The following is a 22,061-nucleotide window of genomic DNA, read 5'->3' as shown; positions in this document are numbered from 1 at the left end:
AGAGTCGTTTTTGCATTCTGAGATACTGTAGAAACAAGGCGGTACAACATGGCTGGTTCTGGGGATTAGGACCCACACCCTATGTCAATTTAAAGGGCTCATTCTCAGGTAGCGGCAACACACAATTTCTTATTTTCATTGGATAATTAACTAATTAAAACGTTCTTATGAATACTATATTCCATTTGTGCTAAGTCTGTTCCACTTGAAGCCATTCAGTTCTAACATGTTGAAAATGGATTAACGTAAGTGTCTTGAAGGTTTGACCCTAATTCTAAAACCAAAATCCAATCCTAGTGTCTTAACTTTTCCACCTGTCCACCATTCAAAAATGAAAAAACAGCTAAGACCCTGTAGGTGCTCTTAATTTGGTTATTCAGTTGGGTATGTATTTAGGAAAGGGCATGAGAAAAAAGACATAAGACGGACATAATATGTCAATGAACCTGCGGGGAATAAAACAAATGTATCACATCTTTAATATTTCAGAAAACACATCACAATATGAAAGTATCACATCTGCGATATGAAAATATTGCGTCTGATAATAGTTCCACAAACTAGGACCATAGAATACCAAATATATATTGTTTTCATTATATTGTTAAAGTACTGACAGATTTAGTGTGGGGGTCACTTGGGTGTCACTTGGCGGTGGCTAATCACGTTTGTTTCTTTGTGTTGACGACTTACTTGGCAACCATTTTTGTATACACGCTCCAAACCACAATATGTGGACATGTAATATGACGTTATGATGCAATATTATGGCGTATTATGTGAAAACTGCAAGTGATGGGTGACACAGTAACAGTACTATTTCACAGTATCGTTTATTTTTTTTATTTTTTCATTTCACACCTGTGCATATTCTTATGTTCTTAATAAATATTTCATTATTCCTATTACATTTGTAAATGCTTTGGACCCTAAATGTTTGTGAGACTGTCAGCAGTAGCAGGCATGGTGAAAGAACATGGCAGTAATCATGACCGTATGACAGTAAACACATAACGGAGGTAAATAACCCAAGTCACTGAGCCACCCTCAGTGTGTGAATTCTTTAAAGTTGGATTCGATCATGTTCAGATGATTAAGGAATACAGTCAGATTTGAATGGCCATTAGATATGGTTGATGTGCGATTTTAATATGAACAAATATAAAATCAACCCCCACCCATACAAGTTTGACTCAAAGTGTCATAATGACGAGTTGGTCTCGTAACCCTTGGGTCTCTGTTGAATGCAGCCCTGCCTATTCAAACAAGTACAAGTCAGGTGGCCCTAACCTCCCATTGATCCACACCAATATGCTACCACAACCAACAAATGGCCGAGGTTTTTTAACCCCATGAGATAAAAATGAAATGTGCCGCAAAATAGACAAAATTCAATGTCATCGGTGCGGGTTGGCCTGACATTGTGGCTTGACCATAGGCCAACCGCAAAATGCTCCCCTTTATAAGGCTGCTTGGGACTGCAATATGCCACATTCACAGGAGAAATGCAGGTGTTTGTGTTTGCGCTGGCTCTGGCCGTCGTGGGTGAGTCTTTCGTGTGCTCTTGTTTCAACATCTACTATTATTTTTATATATAGTTATTATTATTTGATCATTGTTATTATTTGAAGTATATAGTCTTATTTTGTAGACCTACATTTCTGATATTCATTTTATTTGAACCTGGACTTGAAGTAATAATTTCAAGTCATTTAAATTTATTCTACTAGTGCAGTATCACCATTCAGAATTCATGAAAAGGTTTGAAAATGGGTAATTGTGTTTTTTTTATTCTCTAATTTCAGCGGGACAGTACGTCAACTTTGGTAAGTGTACAGGTCTACTCAGGGGGTAAACTTTCAGATGAGAATAACTCCATGGGTATCTCCATTGCTGTTTCATGAGAACTCGGATGTTAAATGGAACTGTGCTTTCAGCTCCTGACTTCGCCAGCAGCAAGACCTATGTGTACAAGTATGAGGCGGTACTCATGGCGGGCCTTCCTGAGGAGGGTCTGGCTAGCGCTGGGTTGAAGGTCCTCAGCAAAGTTCTAATCAGTAACATTGCTGAGAATACTTACCTGCTTAAGGTAAACATCCCGCTAAGGCAGCCACCCAAATGCAATTTCCCTCAAGCAGCAAAACCGGAATCGACTATTGAATTGTTTAATTATGATCTGATCTCGCTCCTAGCTTGCCGATCCTGAACTCTTTGAGTACAGTGGCGTCTTGCCCAAGGATCAATTCATCCCGGCCAACAAGCTGAAGGAAGCCCTGGCCTCCCAGCTTGCGACTCCCATCAAGTTTGAGTACGCCAATGGTGTTGTCGGGAAGGTCTACTCCCCAGAAGGCATCTCAACAACCGTGCTGAACATCTTCAGAGGTGTACTGAACATCTTGCAGCTCAATATTAAGAAGACCCAGAATGTCTACGAGCTGCAGGAGGTTTGTTATAAAGTGCAACTCCACGGTGATAGGTATTTTTAACCTGTACCGAGTTTTTCTGAATGAGCGCGTGCGTTGTGCCTTGCAGGCTGGAGCTCAGGGCGTGTGCAACACACTCTACGCCATCACTGAAGACGAGAAGGCCGACCGCATTCTGTTGACCAAGACCAGGGATCTCAATAACTGCCAGGAGAAGATTGTCAAGGATTTGGGTCTGGCTTACACAGAGAAATGCATAGAGTGCCAGAAGGTAACTCAAGCTCTTTTTGAGTTGTCTGCAATGATTTACACACTCTAGAGAAGCATGGAAACCCACAGAAACAAATCACTGAGAGCTATGTCAATGAATAACACTAATACATGAGGTACAGCTATAGCAAATAATAATAATAATAATGATAGTAACGAGATAATAACGAGATAATAAGCACACCATTAATCTCATATAAATTTGTCGAGTTATATTAAAAGAAAAAAAGTTAACATGTGCCACAGATAGTAAAAAGCATTGCCAATAACAATGCCAATGTCTGAATTTGTATATGTATGCCTCATCTCTACAGGATGCCAAGAACCTGAGGGGAGCTGCCGCATACAACTACGTCCTGAAGCCAGTCCCGACTGGAGTTCTGATCCTGCAGGCCAGCGTCAATGAGCTCATCCAGTTCTCTCCCTTCAACGAGCTTAACGGCGCTGCCCAGATGAACACCAAGTACGTGGAATAACCACAACAACCAATGTCAATATGGGAGGTGGGCAGGAAATCATTAGTTAACTGTTGTTGTTTTCAGGCAGTCCTTGGTTTTCCTTGAGATTCAGAAGACCCCCATCGCACCGGTTAATGCTCAGTATCTCCATCGTGGATCCATCAAATATGAGTTTGCCTCCGAGCTTCTGCAGTCACCCATTATGCTGATTAAGATCACAAACCCCCAAGCTCAGGTATTTGTTTTAAGTTGTTTTAAGACAAGTATACATTTTGTATATCATTTCAAATGAATATTGTTTTTGTAACCTTATTTCTTTCTTCTGCTCCATCAATAGGTTGTGGAGCTCCTCAACCATCTTGTCGTCAACAACATGCAAACAGTTCACGAAGAGGCCCCCATGAAGTTTCTAGAACTGATTCAGGTGCTCCGTAAATCAAACATCGTGGACATTGACCAGATCTGGAGTCAATTCAAGAGCAAACCAGTCTACAGGTGATTTAGATCATACAATCATGATAAATAATGAACAAATTGGCACAAATCTGTTGAGTTGAGCTCATTTGACTTTCTTTTTGACTCTTAGACAGTGGATCCTGGATACCCTTCCCGCCATTGGAACCTCAACCACTCTGAGATTCATCAAGGAGAAGTTACTGGCTAGAGATATCAGCATTCTTGAGGCAGCTCAGGCTCTTGTAGCATCCATGCACATGGTGACAGCTGATCAGGAGGCCATTACAATTGTGGAAGTGGGTAACATTTTTAAAAGAAGCAGTTTATTGGATGGCAGTTATCATATACTATCTACTTAATTGACTTATTCCATTTGTCCAGTCCCTGATAGACAACCACTTGATTGTGGAGAATCCTGCTCTGCGTCAAATCGTCATGCTCGGCTATGGTACCATGGTTGCAAAGTTCTGCTCTGACAAGATCGCCTGCCCCTCCGAGCTCATCAAGGTAGCAAATAGAAAATTATCTTTATTTTTAACATTATAACAGTCAGGTCATGTGAATGATTCTTGATTTCCCTTTGCCAGCCCATCCACGAGAAAATCGCCAGAGCTGTTGCAGAGGAAAACATCGAGGATATCATTTTGCTTCTGAAGGTTCTGGGTAACGCCGGACACCCCCACAGTCTTAAGACAATCACAAAGATCCTGCCCTTGTTTGGCTCTGCTGCTGCAAATCTGCCAACGAGAGTCCACGTTGACGCCATTCTGGCCATGAGGAACATCGCCAAGAAGGAGCCCAGATTGGTCCGTAACTTGTCAATTTCAATGGAATGATGAGACCTCTGCCAACATCTGCAGGAGATTCCAGATCTGAGTTTCTTTGTTTCTTCTCTCCAAAAAACAGATCCAAGATATGGTCGTACAGTTGTTCATGGATAAAGCCCTGCAGCCTGAGCTGCGAATGCTTGCGTGCATTGTGCTGTTTGAGACAAAGCCTCGCATTGGCCTGGTAACTGCTCTTGCCAACGTTCTGAAGACCGAAGAGAACCTGCAGGTGGCCAGCTTCACCTACTCCCACATGAAGTCCCTGACCAGAAGCACCGCATCTCACCAGGCGTCTGTGTAGGAACAGGCATTCCTCTTGATATCTCATGAAGTCCACATGACTGATGATAATTGTGATTCACCAATAGTGCAAGGACTTATGGTTGGCTTTTCTTGCAGTGCTGCCGCATGCAATGTTGCTGTCAGGATCCTGAGCCCCAAGTTTGATCGTCTGAGCTACCGTTTCAGCAAAGCCATTCAGATGGACGCCTACAGCGGTAAGGACACCAAGAAAAATAACATTTAGGAATCATTACCATTGTCGGGTGATTGGTTACCATTGTCGGGTGATTGGTATCTGATTGTTGTTTTTATCGAACTCTTGGACAGAGCCCATGATGCTTGGTGCTGCTGCCAGTGCATTCTACATCAACGATGCTGCCAGCATCCTTCCCAGGGCTTTCGTGGCCAAGACCCGTGGCTACCTTGCCGGAGCTGCAGCTGATGTTCTTGAGGTGTGTTGACTGAGCCCTTTCATTTAGCCATCTAAAGCAGGCTGAGCTTACAAAATAACTTACTCATTGAATTAATAAACTGAGAAAGGCCATTGGTAACCACTTTAAATTGTTCATCTCCTTCTCAGATTGGATTGAGGACCGAGGGACTCCAGGAGGCTCTCCTGAAGAACCCTGATAGCGAGAACGCTGACAGGATCACCAAGATGAGGCGTGTCATCAAGGCTGTAAGCAATCCAATGGACCAGATCACGCACAGACAAACATGCTACATGTTTCAGAATGTGACGATGTACTGCTTTGCTCTGTCCAATAGCTGTCCCAGTGGAGATCTCTGCCTACTAGCAAGCCTCTGGCCAATGTGTACATCAAGTTCCTGGGCCAGGAGATCGCCTTTGCCAACCTCGACAAAGTTCTGATCGATCAGGCCATTGCAGTAAGTTTTACCTTACAATTCCCCAGCTGCTAACTAAACAAATGTCAACATTGATAATAATTAAAACATTGAAACAATGTGTTAATGTGTAAGTCACAACGTGCGTGTTACCAACCACCCCTGTTAAATAACACTTTGCCACTCCTGTTAGCTTGCCAGTAGACCCATCGTTCAGGAAATGGGAAAGGACGCTCTGAGGAGTGTGCTGTCTGGATTTACCGCCCATTTCACCAAGCCCATGCTGGCTGCCGAGGTGCGCCGCATCCTCCCCACCGCCGCCGGATTCCCCATGGAGCTCAGCATGTACACCGCTGCTGTCGCTAACGCCGCCGTCCAAAGTACGTGACTTCAGTCTATAGTAAAAACACCAAGAAGAACATGTTCCTTGTTTCTTGATGTAAACTTCTTCTGGATTGACCATAATTAGTAGTTAGTATATTGGTACATAATGAACACTACTTTATAATGCTATAAATTGGATAATTATTTCAATTGAATGAGAGAGAAGAGGCCTTGCACCATGTGGATTTTAAACATTCGGAATGTGCATTCTTTTTTCCCTTGTTTTTGTTAGTCAAGGCAAGCACCACACCTGCTCTGCCCCAGAACTTCCTTTGGGCTCATCTGCTGAAGGCCAACATTAATCTGGAGACTGAGATTAGGCCCAGGTAGGTCTTGTTGTTAGTCCTAAAATCCTATATATATATATATTTTAAAAAGATAACATAATTCATGAAACCTATAAAATCCATTGTTTCCTCTAGTATCGCTGTTCAGTCATTCGCTGTGATGGGCGTGAACACTGACCTCATCCAGTCATCTGTGCTCGTCAGAGCCAAGGTCAACTCTGTCCTGCCAAGCAAAATTGCAGCCAATCTTGATATAACTGGAGGCAACTTCAGGATCCAGGCATTGCCCGTTGCCGTGCCTGAACAACTTGCAACCGTGCGGTAAAGAAAACTCTCCTTTAAACAAAAACAAAAAAGACTTTGAAGGAGTGTAAAAGAAACTGGGCTCCAAGCTAGTACCATATGCAGTGGTACTAGCTTAATCCAGCTACCAACATAAATGTTAAGTCTCACATAAAATCCAGCCATTCGCCAGTCCTATGGTTTCGGCTTCCACTCCTTCACTCCAAGAAGAACTCTTTCCGTCAGAAGAATATGAGTAGACTGATCTAGAACAGTTTGCTACGAGAGATAGTGAGTACAAATATTAAAGACAAAGGCTTCTGCATGTTGGTTCAGTCTAGGTAGCTCCAAATAATAGGCAGGCTTTACAATTTTGACAGAGGTGTGATGGCGTGTACATCATACTCATAAGTGTCATAAGTCTCAGTGAGTTTGTCAGAAGACATAAACCTGCATACCCATGAAATAGTATGGGTGCTGAGAGCCACACCCCCACCTATCTCTCCTCTACAGACGAATCTCCATCACCTGCACCTCTGCAAGGTCTTCATGTGTATTACCCAAACATGACCTGATCCTTTTTTTCCTTAACAGTTATGAGAGTTTCGCCGTGGCAAGAAACATTGAAGATCTCCTGGCCGAGAAAATCGTGCCTATCATTCCCGCAGAGATCTTGGAGCCCCTCATCGGCAGACGGTTCGTGTCTAATGCCAACTCCATTGTGTCTGGTAGCTCGGTGAGTTGTTCACAATGATGTCTTTGAAAAAGCCTTGCCCTACTGCACCATCATTTCACCATAACTTCCTTACTTATCTTTGGTCCCTTCTTTTGTTTAGTCCAAATCCTCCGAGATCTTCTCTGACATGGTATCTGGAATGAAACCCATCATCAAGTCCAAACTTGCCCGATTTGAGAAGAAGTATTGTGCTAAATTAGCCGCAATGAAGTCCTGCATCAAGCTGGAGTCTGAGGATGCCTCATTCATCAGGAACACACCTCTCTACCAACTGATTGGAAAGCATGTTGTCTCTGTGGTCATTAAACATGGCAAGTACTAAAAAGAAACATGTTATATGATGCATGGAAAAAACGCTCTGTGCCTCAAGTCAACCACATATCTTCCTGTATGCGTGTGTCTTTTATTTTTCGACAGTTGCCGGAAAGGAGATCGAGAGCATAGAGATCGAGGTCCAAGTCGGAGCAACGGCTGCAGCAAAGCTAATTAAGCAGATCAACCTGAGCCAAGAAGAAGTAGAAGAAGAGAACGCCCAGGGCACACCTGCTCTGCTAAAGCTCAAGAAAATCCTGAATCCCTCCGTGAAAAGATCTTCCTCTTCCTCCAGCAGCTCCAGCAGCAGCTCCAAGTTGTTCTCCTCCTCCTCCTCCTCCTCCTCCTCCCTCCAGCAGAAGCAGCAGCAGCCGTAGCAGCAAACTGAACTCCAAATCCTCCTCCTCCTCGTCTAGCTCGTCCTCCAGCTCTTCCCGCTCTGCAAGAAGCCGTCTGTCCAACGTAAGATATTGCCACCCTGAGATGCTCATGGAGATGCTGAACGTTTACAAACGGGCTCTGTGTATAGTGTATATCTATATTCGCTGATATTGACATTCGATGTTTGTTCCATGCAGACTGTTGTGTACCCGTTGAAGTTCCAAAGGACCACAAGAAGCAGGTAGATAAGCTGTCTTATGATCTATGATTCGGTCATGATACACAATGGCATTCCTAGGTTTCTATGTTTTTTTTTGCTGAAAAGTAATTCCATATTGTAAACCAAATGTTGTTTCTCAGTCTCTCACCTCTTCAGCAAGAACCTCCACAGGCAGAAGCAGTGCTTCAAGCTTCCGGGCCATCTACAACAATGTGAGACTTTTTAATTTAGGGTGTTTGATCCCAAATGTCCACCACCTACCTGTAGGCATCCTTGAGCCAGATACCCAACTCCCTACCTGCTCCTGAACAACATAGGTCGGAAGTCACTGAGATCCCCTTGGATCGACGCAATTTGAACCACACGTAATTATTTAGATTTTATTAATTGCAACTCTCGTACTTTCTTCACAGAACAAATACCTTGGCGCTGCAGCTCCTCCTGCCTTCGCCATCTGGGTCCGTGTGGTCAGAGCTGACAACCAAATGATGGGATATGAGCTGTCTACCTACCTGGACAAGCCCAACAAAAGAGTCCAGCTGATCATTGCAGCTTTGGCCAAAGGTGACACCTGGAAACTGTGTGCTGATGGAATTCTTCTTAGCAAGCACAAAGTATCTGTAAGTAATATTTATTCATATCCTTGGTTTAATTTATTGTGCACAAAAAAAAAATCATGGAGCACGTCCATATTTGTAGGTATTATTGCTTGTATGCATTGCTTGTTCTCAGTTACAACCAGAAGTACCTTTGGATAAAAGCGGCTTCTAAAAACAATGTGGTCATGTTGCCCTCTCTCTTATTTATTTGGCATTGGCATGGATTATACATTGATGTAGAATGTTCTTTTGAATAGGCTAAGGTTGCCTGGGGAGCGGAGTGCAAGGAATACAGCGCCATGGTGACAGCTGAGACTGGCCTGGTCGTCAAAAGCCCTGCGGCTCGTCTGACAGTGTCCTGGGAAGCGCTGCCGATATCATTCAAGACTTACGCCAAGCTGTAAGAGCAACCTCACCGATGCAGCCTGTACCGTGCTACTGTAATGTAACACAGCCTATTACAATTGTGTCCCTACTCTTCCTCTTCCAGCGTCTACAAGTACATCCCTGCGTCTATCCTCGCTGGACTCGTTGAAGGGAAGGAGATCAACATTGAGAAGCAGGTTTCTCTCATCGTGGTTGCAACTACTAACAAGGACCTCGATGTGATCTTGAAGACACCAAAGGTATGTCAAATCGACACTCTGTTCAGGATAAATGTGAAATTATATATGAATATAATATGACTCTGATGTGCCATGTTGAATAATAACCAAAAAAAACATTTTGTTCTTATCCGTGCAGCACACTATCTACAAGTTAGCTCTGCACCTTCCCATTGCTCTGCCTCTCGACGGACTCACCAGCCTTACTCCCTTCGAAAACAACATCATGGAAAAAGTCCAATACGTCTTGGCTCAGGTTTATGAAGGTAAAAGGCCACTAGAACCTATGGTATTTAGCATCCAGAGAAGTTGTTTGAGTCATGGATACCTAAATGCTGTTCCCTTTTTTCCCCATTCCAGCTCAGTGTAGCTACGCCAAGAACACCCTGACCACATTCAACAACAGGAGGTACAAGAACGAGATGCCACTGTCTTGCAACCAGGTTCTGGCCCAGGATTGCTCCAAGGAGCTCAAATTCATGGTTCTGCTGAAGAAGGACAACATTGAGCAGAACTGGATAAATGTGAAGCTCGCTGACATGTGAGTACTTGTGTGTCTGTAAAGAAAAACATATTTGGTAGCCATGTGCATATGCCTAACCAAACGCCTCTTATCTTTTCTTTTAGCGATATCGACCTGTACCCCGAGAACGACAACATGATTGTGAAGGTTAACGGCATGCAGATCCCCATCAGCAACCTGCCCTACCAGCACCCCACAGGTATCTTAAAAAAACATCTAACATCCAATCTTCAACATCCTGTCATGGCACTCCGACTTCAACTCAAAATTGAAATGCTTTTCCACTTCCAAGGTACAATCCAGATCAAGTCTAACGGTGAGGGCATCTCTGTATATGCGGCCAGCCACGGTCTTCATGAGGTCTACTTCGACAGGAGCTCCTGGAAGGTAAAACTGTTAAAAACCTTTGAACAAGGACATTTAATGAAACCTAAATTCAAACTCTTATATTTATTATGTTGACCTTTGGATGTTGTATTTCCAGACTATTTTTGGATATTATCCCAACTATTTTAGCAGGTGCCTAGAGGGACTGACATGGATAGAAACGTAAGAGTTACCAGGTATTCTGACACAATGCCATCTGGACTCACAGGTCAAGTTGGCCGACTGGATGAAGGGACAGACATGCGGAATCTGTGGAAAGGCCGACGGAGAGGTCAGACAGGAGTTCCGCACCCCCAACGGACAGCTGGCCAAGGACGCCGTCAGCTACGCCCATTCCTGGGTGATCCCTGCTGAGAACTGCCAAGATGCCTCCGGTAAAACCCGCTTTGCCTTGACTCCACCTCTGCCTCGGCTGTGTTTCCTCATAGTCTGAATCTGAAAGACACCAATCACAGCAGAACAGTATAAAAAAGTTGATTTAGGGTTCAGTGTGTACAATGTGGTAGTATCTCGCATTAGGTTGCAGAGAATATTTTAGAATACAAATATGATAAGAATCCCTAGAAATACAATAGGTATCCAAAGACACCACCGTGAATACCTAACGACAAAATAATGTACAGAAAGAAATCAATACGCACCAATGCATACGAGTAGTAGAAAGGTCGGGATGGGAAACTTGACCTCTTCATGATTCAGCATAACACTTCCCTCATCTACCCCGCTACAGAGTGCCGTATGAGACAGGAGTCAGTGAAGCTGGAGAAACAGATCATGGTCCACGGACAGGAGTCCAACTGCCACTCTGTTGAGACGGTGCTGCGTTGCCTCCCTGGCTGCATCCCAGTCAAGACCACCCCGGTCACCGTTGGCTTCCACTGCCTGCCTATTAGTAAGCACCCTCAATGCCACCTTGTCACCTTTCCTTATTCCTCAAAACTAACCACTTATCAACTTCAACTGATTCCTTCACACAACAGATTTTATGCAACCGGACAAATAGTCTAGTTGTAGTGGTGTGTAGTATGTTTGACCCCCTAAAGCCAAAGGGTTCTGGGTTGAATCCTTAATGCCTAGTCTTTCTGTAGGCATCCTTGAGCAAGATGACTTAACACCCTACACCTAAATGTATCTAAAGGGGAGTCACTACTAGCACAGCTTTATAGTAATAATAACACACACACACACACACACACACACCATGCTGAGCGACCCTCAACATCATTGATGTTTTCTCCTCCTTTAGGCGCTGAGCAGCAACGCTCTGGAGATCTGAGCAGCGTCCTGGAGCAGAGTGTGGACCTGAGGGAGAGCGTGATGGCTCACTTGGCCTGCAACTGCGCCAACCTCTGTGCTTAAGGCCACGCCCCGCTCACCAGAGCACCACTCCCCTTTAAGTATTTATCAATTAACTTCTGTATCCTTAAAGCGATCAAATACAACAAATATCTTTTGGGATTTTCTTGGCAGTTTGATTGGTGTCAGGGTTCTAACAATGCAATGTAATGTCAAAGAGGAATAATAAAAACTTTTCCACAAATAACCCTTTTGTCCGGTATTATTGATGTACTTTTAATTATTTTAACAGAAAATAAATATTTGGGATTTAAATTATTTGAACTAATTTCTTTTTTGGGAGAGACTCCTTTTTGAGACTAGAATAGTTGCCTCTTTTCTGACTTATTCCTTTCATAAAACACATTCATCAAAGTTGTAAAATCACTAGTTAACATTTATTGAGAACAGCTCTACCTTTCTTTATCCTCCTTAAAGAGTGTATTCAATTTGAAAACAAAATGTACGGACAAGAACACAAATTGTCCATTTGTTACCTGGACAAAGAACATGGTGAACAAAGATACTGTATGGGTAGCTTTCAACATGCTTCACTAACATTGTTGGTTCTTTAACATTCTTGACTCTCTGGGCCTCAACAAAGGCACCTTGCCATGACGTCCACTTATAGCATAGGTGTTCCATCAGGCCCAATGCAATAGAAAATACAACTAGCGACTCAATATTTGATACTAAGGTGTTATGAACATTATATTAAATGATTCGATTTAAACAGCAGCATCTCAATCCATCCTAATATATTTAGACAATTATTCATATGACACAAAATCAAAAGAGACATTTAGCTGATGAACCCCAAATTATGACAACACCTCCATGTAAACAATGAACAATGACTCAATTGGAGTTGCGTGCAATGGTGGTACCGCTCACACACTGCCAAAGTAAAAGTAAAAAACATTGACATTACCATAAAAAAATATATAGAAAATACAAATGAAACACAACAGCCTTAACATACTTGGGAATCACATGACACCACTAACGTTAACTTAGTAAGTATTGTCAGCGCTGAAACCCGATGTCCGCAAAAGCACCAGGAGCTGGCTAACGCATTTCTTTGCTCCTTTGAGTGCTGTGGGTCAATCGATGTTAGATTTGTTTTTTTAGTCTACTTCACGCTGTGATCTCTTGATGTAGACGCAGAGCTCCTGTATGCGTCGTGTCTGTGGGATTGGAGATGATAATTGATGTTAAGTTGATTGTGAGATGATTGATTGAGCGAACTGCTTCATTACTTCATCGAGCAGAGCTGCGTGACGATTTGTCTTCAAGCGCTGGCCTTCCTTCTGGGTGTGCGGACGTACGAATGCCGACGAGACGGGTTCTTAACATTCTAAGCTGTCGTTATGTGGAAAACGAGATGCAGCAATCATTGAGTCTCTGTAGTCTGGCATCCCGAGAAGCGCGTTTCTTGTGATTAGACTCATTTATTCGTGAAGGCCTTATTTCAGCTGGTGTCAACTGTGTGCGCTACGGGGTGGCCGTTCACCCGTTAGAAGCCGAATCGGCAGTCGTGCCTATGCGAGCCGTTGATATGTGATGGTTGGGTCGGGCTGTGGCTCTGGAAAGAGAGGGTTGTTGTTTTTTTTTACACAGCAGTCACTTTATTGCAGAGAGGGTCGCACTGTCAGTAGTGTGTAGACCTGAACGACCGTATAACGCTTGCATTTTAATTATAGAGCTACCTTCCTTTTTTGCTGTATGTTCATCACTATGTATGTATGAGTACATTGCCCTGCTTGATAGCAGAGTGGGTATTGTAAGAATATTATACTTGCACATTTGATGATAAAGACACTTTGACTTGACAGCTCAGTTAGGTCCGAAAACGTACATGACAATAGGTTTTGTGGTCTTCTAGGAGGTAGCTGTGCCTTTATCGTACCTGCTTTCCGGGGAGGGAGGAAGGACTGCGGTAAGGGTGCGTGCTGTTTTTTTCTTGGACTGGGTGGAGAGCTGGATCTAGGTGAGGAAGAGGTTCAGGGGACGGGGATCCGCAGAGCATTCCTGGGGAGAGAGAAGACTGACGCAGCTCCTGCTCGCATGCGATGGTGGAATCGAGTCATAAGCAATCGAGAAAGGTGGAATATTATACCACCATGGGAGTGTGATTAGCCATTAGAAGCAGTTTTGAAAATCTGCCTTTTGATATCACAAGTGGGCGTGTCCACCTAGGATGTGTGATGAGATCGATGCAGTCTACCAGCCTGACCCAGTGGACTGTAGCGAAACGTTGCTATCTAGTTCATATCATAAATCTCGGTGGACCACGCTCACTTGTATGTCAGAAGAGGCAGGATTTCCAAGAGGCCTTGTAATTGCTCCTCACAGAACCTGGTGGCTCATATGAACCTTTAGTCAGTCATCAATAACAGCTCATTCGTATTACTGTATTTTTTTTTTTGGGGCCTTGGTAGTTTCTGACACGTGAACGAAACCGCGGTGCGTTGCGTGAGTTAACCAGGAGTACCGGTTGAGGATAAGACTGTCAGCATAGTGAGGTAGGTGCACTTTTACCTTCAGTCAATCTGGGGGTGCGTTCTGGTCGGTGAAGGGAGTCCAGTGTAGGAACTGTGCTGAAGCCACTGGCGAGCGGTCCTCCTCGACATTGCATTCGCTGGCCAATACCAAGAAACAGAATATATGTAAAGGATTTTTCGCAAAATGATATTACGAGACACAACAATGCAGGTGGTACGATACGAGAATATTGTCGGCACTATGGATAAAGCATGCTTGAGCTGAGGTTTTGTATCTAGCAAACAATGCTGAAGTAGGGATGCTCGATTATGGGAAAAATCAGTATGTCGATGATTATTTTGGTAGAAGTATTGAGAGATCACGAGTATTCAAGCGATTATTTTTGAGTTTGAAAACATGTTGTATTTCTTCAGCATGTCTCTCCCAAAAAAAACTTTGTGACTGAGAACTTTGAAATTTCGCCTTGTAAGAAAATACAGCAAAATGGTCAAAAAGAAAATGTTCCGAATCTAAATAATAGTACAGAATGATACAGCTGATTCTTGCCCTTGCATAAAACGATTAGATAAGTTAGAAGAGAAGAAAAACTTGATTATGTTAATTTGATGTGAGGACGACAGTTGACGCTAAGTGCGCAAAATATTTATAATCGCCAGCCCTAGCTGAATCGCAAGTACATGTTGATTTGCATGAGAGATTGGGGGCCACCCGCCTGCTAGAGGCCGCATAAGAGACGTCCCACTTTGTAAGCATCTCTGCTTTTAGCAACGACAAACAGATGTACCCACAACCCGTGCCCGCCAAAAGTCAGTGAGATGTATTTGTTCGTTGATGTTTTTCGCTGCCCACCTCGTGGCTCAACCGCTGGGAGTGGCGACGCTCGGTATGAAGGTGGGTCTTCCTCTCCTCTCGAAGTGGGTCCTCTGTTCGATCCAGAGGCCCCAGTATTCCGCAAAGCTCCCGTCTCCCCCGGCCTTTTTTGTTCCCCCCCCCTTTCCCCTCACTGCATGGGAATGCCGGGGGGTATCGAGGCCGCCTCTCCTCCTCACACGGGGAAGTCAGCCGCTGCTGTTGGGAAGAGGGACGAGGAAACTGTGAGTGATCACTGACGGACGCAAGGAGCAACTGTAGCTCACTGATATCGGCGCAAGTTACACTTCAAGTTTGGAGTCAGTCGTAGTGATGCCGTCAGTTGCTTTTTTTTTAATTAAAGAGAATGATGTAGGAACTGGAACTTGAGTGTATATAAAGGGGCCTTTAAAATCTGCCCAGGTTATATAAAAAAAAATAGGTCAACCTAGGTTGTAGAGACAACTCAGGCTACTTAAGCTCGCTAGTTAAGGAACTTAGAAAGTGCAGAGGTTTAATACTAGATTCTACCGTTTTAATAATGATGCAATTATAGGTATTTAAAGTATAGTAGTTTTTTTTTTTGCAAGAGAATGATGAGCCCACAAAAACACACACAAATGTTTTGTTACTAATCCGTAGTGAACTAGCAGTCATGACGATGATCAGACCTGCAGTAGCTGCTGCTGGCTGTGAATGAAGTCTTTGCACTGCTGGATCTCCAGCTTCAGCCGCTCCATCTCCTGCCCGTGAGTCTCCAGGGGGACGGCATCGAGGCTCTGTGCGCCAGCTCCCCAGCCTGCGACCAAAGACGCTGCGACACAACACAAGACCACAGCAACCCTCGAGTTTCAATCACTCTGGTTGTTTGGGTCGGGTCGAACCCCATTCAACTGTATTTTTTATTCAAGATTTTTTTTTGGGGTTAAATATTGTAAAATATCTATTTTCTTTGCCATCTGAAGTATTATCTAACAATATACTCATTAAAGTCAATAGAAAGTAATAAAAAACATTAGAGCTATTTGCTTTCTTTAGCTGTTGCAAAGAAGCACTTGAGAATCGATGAACATGACACCGTGGAAAGTGCTCTATACGCACAGCATATGGTAAAAGCATTTTATATTGAGGTACATTGTATATATCCAGCAATGTCTAATGTTGATACCAGTAACTAGGAGGAGCGTCAGTGTTATGATTGACTATTAATCCATTAGTTTCAAAAAGCGAAGAGATGCAAGTTGCATTTGCGAGAGTAAGGTACAAGTTCCCCGGTGACATGGCGACCACGAGGTCCACTACCTTGGGCTGTCGCAGTCTCTCCATGTGGCTCTTGAGTTTCCTCCACTTCAGGCGAATACTGTTGGTCAGCTTCTCCCTGGCGTCCACGCAAGACCCCTCAAACTCCTCTTTACTGGACTCTAAAACCTCCTCTGAGTCCTCCGAATCTCCCTGTACAGTGTAGAAGGTATCATGACATCGTGTGCAATGACACCGGTGTATTTCATCGGCTCTACGAACACACTAGAAGCGAGCAGCTTGACAGGAAGTCCATAATAAAGAATCCGAAAAATCTCATCAAGCAACCAATCAGACCGATTTTTTTTTCCGTTTCATGACATAAGCGCTAACAAAAATGTCAGTTTTTCGTACTTTTGCCATCTTCTTTTGATAAAAAAAATGTCAGTGTGACGCGTTAACATTTTTAACATGAGCCTGGTGGACCTAAGGGCCTCAATACTTCTCCCCGAACCTGTGTTTGCGGGTCGCCAGGCGTCTCTTCTTCTCGCGCTGGCGGGCTTGGAGCCACGCAGCAGGGAGACCATGTCCCTCTTCATCTGCTGCAGGACTTCCGCTGCTCCGAGTTCTCCAGCACCAGCTCCCTCTGACGGGCGTCGTAGTCGCTCAGCAGGGTGCGTACACCTCCCCTTCGTGCCTTTGGGGGGGGGGAGTCGTTAACCACATAGAATAGGTAATCTTTAAATGTCACCAAGGTGGACCTTTTTTTTTGGCTCACCAGGCATAAAAGACAGATCAAACATGCAGACATTTTATCTCAGACATATAATGAGAATTCAGGAGTAAAAATGAGAAGAAGTACATATAGAAGACATAAAAATAAATTTAAGGTAAAAGTTTGATGTTGTCACTTGGTTTGGTTGAGGATACTGATTCACACATACACGCGGGTCGAATTCAGAAGCAGCGGGACGTTAGCAGTTAGCTTCATAGGATGAACACAGTACTGGTTGTGTCTCGACCGTTGATGAAAGTATTTGGGGTTTACTGGTCCGTTGAGGACTATAATACAAGGCAATTGCTAATGGTCAGTTAATGAAAGCTGGTTCTTCTGTTGTGAATTTTGAAATCCACACTTTAATAAAGTTCTGCCCCATAATAGTATGCATCCGATTCTATTATCATGGTGATAATAATTATGTAATAATATCATATTATTGTATGATAATGATGCTCCTCGAATCTAATTCCCCTTATCGGTAATGTAGCCCCTTCAGCTCATTGAGTTCTAGGCGTTCCAGGTGGGAGTTCTACAGAACATACCTGGCCTCTGTCCTCCCAGTTTTCCACATGCTTCGTTTCCCATCAGCGCGTTCAACGTAATTTAACACTTCCATTGCTGCCAGTAAAAAATACAAGAACAAAAATATAAATTTCAGAATATAAAGAAATAAACCATGATTGCATTGTATGACATCATCGGAGATTAACTGTAATATGTATAAATTATAAGCTTATATACAAAGGCAACATAATAAACATTTGAGACCTTGTTTCTTCTCCTTTTGTCGACAAGGAGCTGATTCAAGCGTTCCTTCAGTTTGCCAAACTCTCGCTCCTTCCTCTTCATGTCATGATTGTACTGACTCGCCCGACTAGCAATTATGTTTTGGAGTCTTTGGACCTGTCAAAACATAACACACACTGGTGAAGTCAACATACTTTCCCTCAGGGAACCAGATCTGGTTTCACAATACAGACTTGCCATCAAAGTAAATATTACATCATCTGTACCTCTTCTTTTTCATTTTTTAGGCAACTCTGTAAATTCTTCACTTTAAGTTGCAGCTGACGCTCTTTCTCAAGCAGAGATGTGTTTTCTCTTTTAGAAAGTTCCAGCTGGCCCTGTAGGACAATACACGGCAGAAGTACAAGAATCACAACAAGATGCAACTAAAAGGATTTCAATTCAATTGGGTAACGTCGTCCGACTTTAATATTTAATCCGTCGATCAAAAGGATCAACATGTTCGACAAAGTATGGCCGGTATAGATCAGTGTGCACTTCTCATCGGTTGTGCACTTATCAAGCCTAAGTGAATGATGAAGCTTAAATCAAACGCAGGCTCAACTCTGACCAGTAAAAACCTACATGTCCCAAGCACACACACCGTTGTTGAACGGTTTTTCGTTCGTGCGTGCGCGGCTGCTGTTCTAGGGGAGAGGGGAGGGCTTTCCCGTCACCTTAAGGCGGGTGTTGCTGAGCTGCAGGAGCTCTGCGTTGCTGGCCGAGCGTTGCCGCTCCACCTCCATGTCGTCCAGTGCTCTCAGGCCCTGGCGCTGCAGCTGGATCAGCTCGTACAGGCTGTTGAGCGCCGCCACCACGTTGAGCTCCGCTGGCCCGTCGGTCGGGGTCCACACGGCGCGCAGGCCAAGAGACGACACCTCCTGGGGAACAGGGCGCGAGAGACACAGGAGGCACATGTGATACGGATCCACAAGGCGTGTTCCCTTCTCTTTCAGACACATCCTTTGTGCCAGTGGGTCATTTAAGAGACATGCTTGATCCGTCTGTTTCAAGGTTTTTGCCCCAGGGGTATCTGGGAATAAGTGATACGTTGATACCTGTGGTTGTCTATGAAGGATTGTCTAGAATCCCAGGCTCAGTTGAAATGCTAATGTTATTTTTCAGACTCCTTAGAAGCACCAAAGAGCAATAGACATCCATTCAATGTTCACCCTAATACAGCCGACCCACAAACAGCACACCTACATTCAGTGTGGAGTAATCATAGCATATAGGATGGTAACGTCTTCCTCTGTGCTGCTCAGCGCACACCTCAGCCACAGAACACACGTTGAGTCACACGCACCTGATTGATGTACGAGCGACATTCTAGGACGTTGTCCTCGGTGCAGAACGAGGTGAGCACGAAGGGGCTCCTGTGCCCGGATAGAGAGGGAGCCTCTGATTGGCTGAAATGGCCCAGGGGAGACATCCTATATACGACAGCGCTGCCGGCAGTGTTCTGGTGTTCTGCGCATACAAAGAAAGAAAGTATAAAAAGAGCTTTGTCAGAGCTCGTGGTCTCAATTCACGGGATTGGCATTCATGTAATAAAAGTGTGAATGGCCTGAGCACAGTATGAGTTACAATACAACAGTTGATGTATTTTTGGCCTTGATCAACAAGCACTACAAGTCCATACTGCTGATATTTATTTAACTACCGTATATGTTTCTTATTAAGGTTAATCCAGGGGAGTACCTGTATAATAAATACAAACATGTATTTGTTTTACTTCTTACTATAATGTAACAATAATGTCAATTGGAACTTTTTCATTACACAGGCCTTTGGAAGAGGGCAGTGTTTATAACAAAGTGCTACTTCATTGTAACACACATACAGATTGATATGAAGACAGTGCAACTGTCGGTAACAAGTCTCACACATCATCCTCTATCACATTCAGAAACACTACGCCTACTGCAAATCTACAACAAATAGGGCAGTTTTCCCAGGGAGACTGGAGCCTGGAAGGTCACACTCACCGAGGGCCGACTCTGGCATTGTGGTCCGGAGCTCCCTGGAGTCTGTGTATCTGGCTCATCCGCTACACCCCAGATCTGCGTACATACGCACACACACACGGATCCTGAAATAGACGCTTCAGATTAGGATGAGTGGCGCACCGTCTGGATTAGGCACAAGGTCAAGAGAGTGAGCCGAGCAAAGCACAATGCAAAACCCAGATTCTGGGTCTGTTTATTGTCCTGTCGTGTTTTGTGTGTCACGTGAAAATGTAATTGAATTGAATGAATAGTAACTGAATTGAATCTAACTGAATTGAAGATGCACTAGAGACACCATTATTCAAACTAAATACCTAGTTCCTCACTAATTAGGGATCAGCAACTCATTAACTCTGATGGAAATTACTTTGATGGCCCAGGCTTGATGAAGCATTCTGCCTTTCTTTCTGATAGAAGTTGGCCTTCTTTTAGAGATGCCTTGCATTGTTCCCATAGAGATAAGCATGTCTGGTTGGAGGTAAGGCACCAGGAGAACAGCTAATCTCCCTTAGTATGCTGACTAAAGACAACCCTCGCTGTAAACAAGTTGTATATTTTACAAATATATACATAGAGGTACAGAATACATTAATATATCGATAATAGTGCATCAATTTGTAATAGTTTTAATGTAGGATTTTGTATCCCAAACTCAGATTATATGGATGCAATCAAGTAAATTGATGTTAAACATTCATCATAGTAGCTTAGTAATAATAAAACAATGTGTCACAATAGATGTGTTCAGAAGGTACATTGGTGGAGGTAAAGGCTACACACAGTAATTCTACCTGCCAGATGGCAAGCCCAAGTCACGAAGCTTAACGAGAAGTGAGCTACTTAATGGCCTATTGAATCAACAAGTATTTAATTAATTGATTTGAAGTACACCACGCGTAAACGTCGCATACGAGTCAGGCATTCGTGACATACGCCCTATGCGATCATTGAAGTCTAAAGTATCAAACCTGATAGTGTGTCTTAAGGAAATACTTTGCATAGATTATTACAGATAGGGAGCGGGTTAATAGTAATCTCAAGGATTGGATCGAATTTTCTCAGCATAGATCAGCTGGGTAAGGTTATCAAGAGTAACATTTTACTAAGTCGCATGTTATTAGTCATATGGGAGCGTATCGGAGTACTGGCAGCTCGGTAGTCAAAGCGCAACCCCTCGCAGCGGACGTGGATCACAAATCCATATAACAGCTAAAAAAGGCAAGATAAAGAGTGACTTCACGCCAGCAATATTGAGCGTTACAATACGAGACCCTATGAGGAACAGAAACTGGGTTACTTACGTGTTATTTTCCTGCTGTCTCATAACATAGTCCATTCACTGTCCCGATCTCCGACGCCGCCCGTGTACGCCGTCACACCAAACACTACGGTAACTCGTTGTCCAGCAACCAAACGCTGCTTTGCTTTGATTGGGTCTCGTCTAGGATTTGCTTCCGGTGAATTTGCGCAGAATTTCAACTCGCTTCAACCTCCCTGTGGACGTAAGTAGTGGAGGAAATTTATTTTGCTTTACAAATAACAATACAATATTACATTTACGAAGTTTTTGATACATTTATCATCCAGGTGCTTTTTAATTCAGCCCTTTGTTACCCAGTACAAAACGCATTCCTCAGTGTTGACTGTCAACAACATCTGAGTCGGTACCCCATTTAAATCCATGCCTTGCTTTATGTAGGCCAGATAGATGCTATTCCAAGAATGATGACGTAAAAAGTGGAACAATAAGCACATTGGACAAAATTGCAATCGCAGTCTTGGATACGATGAAACCCAACCTGACCTAAGAAGCAGTTATGCCTGTCAGCGTTGTTGATGTACAGTATGTCTGCCATTCATTGAACGCTTATAACGACTGCAGTAACATGGTGTGCTCGGATGTTGGGGAGCTATTGGATGGGCTGGAGTGGGTGGAGTGATAATGTTAAGTTTCCTTATAAATAACCTCATTCCCTAGATGAGTTTTTACCTACCTCCTTATGCTGTCTGGAGGTAACAGCAGATTAAACATGGTGGTGGATGATATATAAATATGCCGGTATCCACTACCTGGTTGTTTTCATTTTGCATGTTGGATTTATGTTTGAAGCAAATGTAAACCTACTTTCTGCGTCTCTAGCCATTTATTACAACAGGTTACTATTAAGTATTAGGACACATTACAATCATAACAATCATTTTACAGTTGCAAAAGATGACTAAATATACTTATTTCAAAGTATTCGCAAATTATTTATATGAAATTGCATGACATGTAT

At 43.4% G+C, this 22,061-nt stretch overlaps 1 protein-coding gene and 1 pseudogene across 1 annotated transcript; one reads left to right on the top strand and one right to left on the bottom strand.

Moving 5' to 3' along the window:
- Positions 1-1,505: 1,505 nt before the first annotated feature.
- LOC130393118 (vitellogenin-like) lies at positions 1,506-11,637 on the top strand. Its single transcript, XM_056603707.1, is given in 36 exon segments — positions 1,506-1,545; positions 1,806-1,826; positions 1,938-2,089; positions 2,193-2,444; positions 2,533-2,694; positions 3,008-3,156; positions 3,236-3,386; positions 3,489-3,646; positions 3,738-3,903; positions 3,989-4,114; positions 4,195-4,413; positions 4,514-4,731; positions 4,834-4,931; positions 5,044-5,168; positions 5,297-5,395; positions 5,485-5,604; positions 5,756-5,942; positions 6,179-6,272; positions 6,369-6,554; positions 7,110-7,251; positions 7,352-7,562; positions 7,669-7,912; positions 7,914-8,025; positions 8,142-8,163; positions 8,166-8,185; positions 8,305-8,376; positions 8,578-8,784; positions 9,021-9,163; positions 9,254-9,389; positions 9,508-9,634; positions 9,729-9,909; positions 9,996-10,090; positions 10,184-10,278; positions 10,487-10,652; positions 11,009-11,170; positions 11,525-11,637. Coding segments are annotated over 36 exon segments (4,971 nt in total).
- A 1,857-nt stretch (positions 11,638-13,494) lies between these two features.
- On the bottom strand, positions 13,495-21,065 carry LOC130393483 (afadin- and alpha-actinin-binding protein-like; annotated as a pseudogene).
- Positions 21,066-22,061: the final 996 nt, after the last annotated feature.

This window comes from Gadus chalcogrammus, chromosome 12, assembly GCF_026213295.1.
Source record: "Gadus chalcogrammus isolate NIFS_2021 chromosome 12, NIFS_Gcha_1.0, whole genome shotgun sequence".
Classification (NCBI taxonomy): Eukaryota; Metazoa; Chordata; class Actinopteri; order Gadiformes; family Gadidae; genus Gadus; species Gadus chalcogrammus.
Note: the sequence above shows the minus strand (reverse complement) of the source record. Positions and strands in the feature narration are given on the sequence as shown.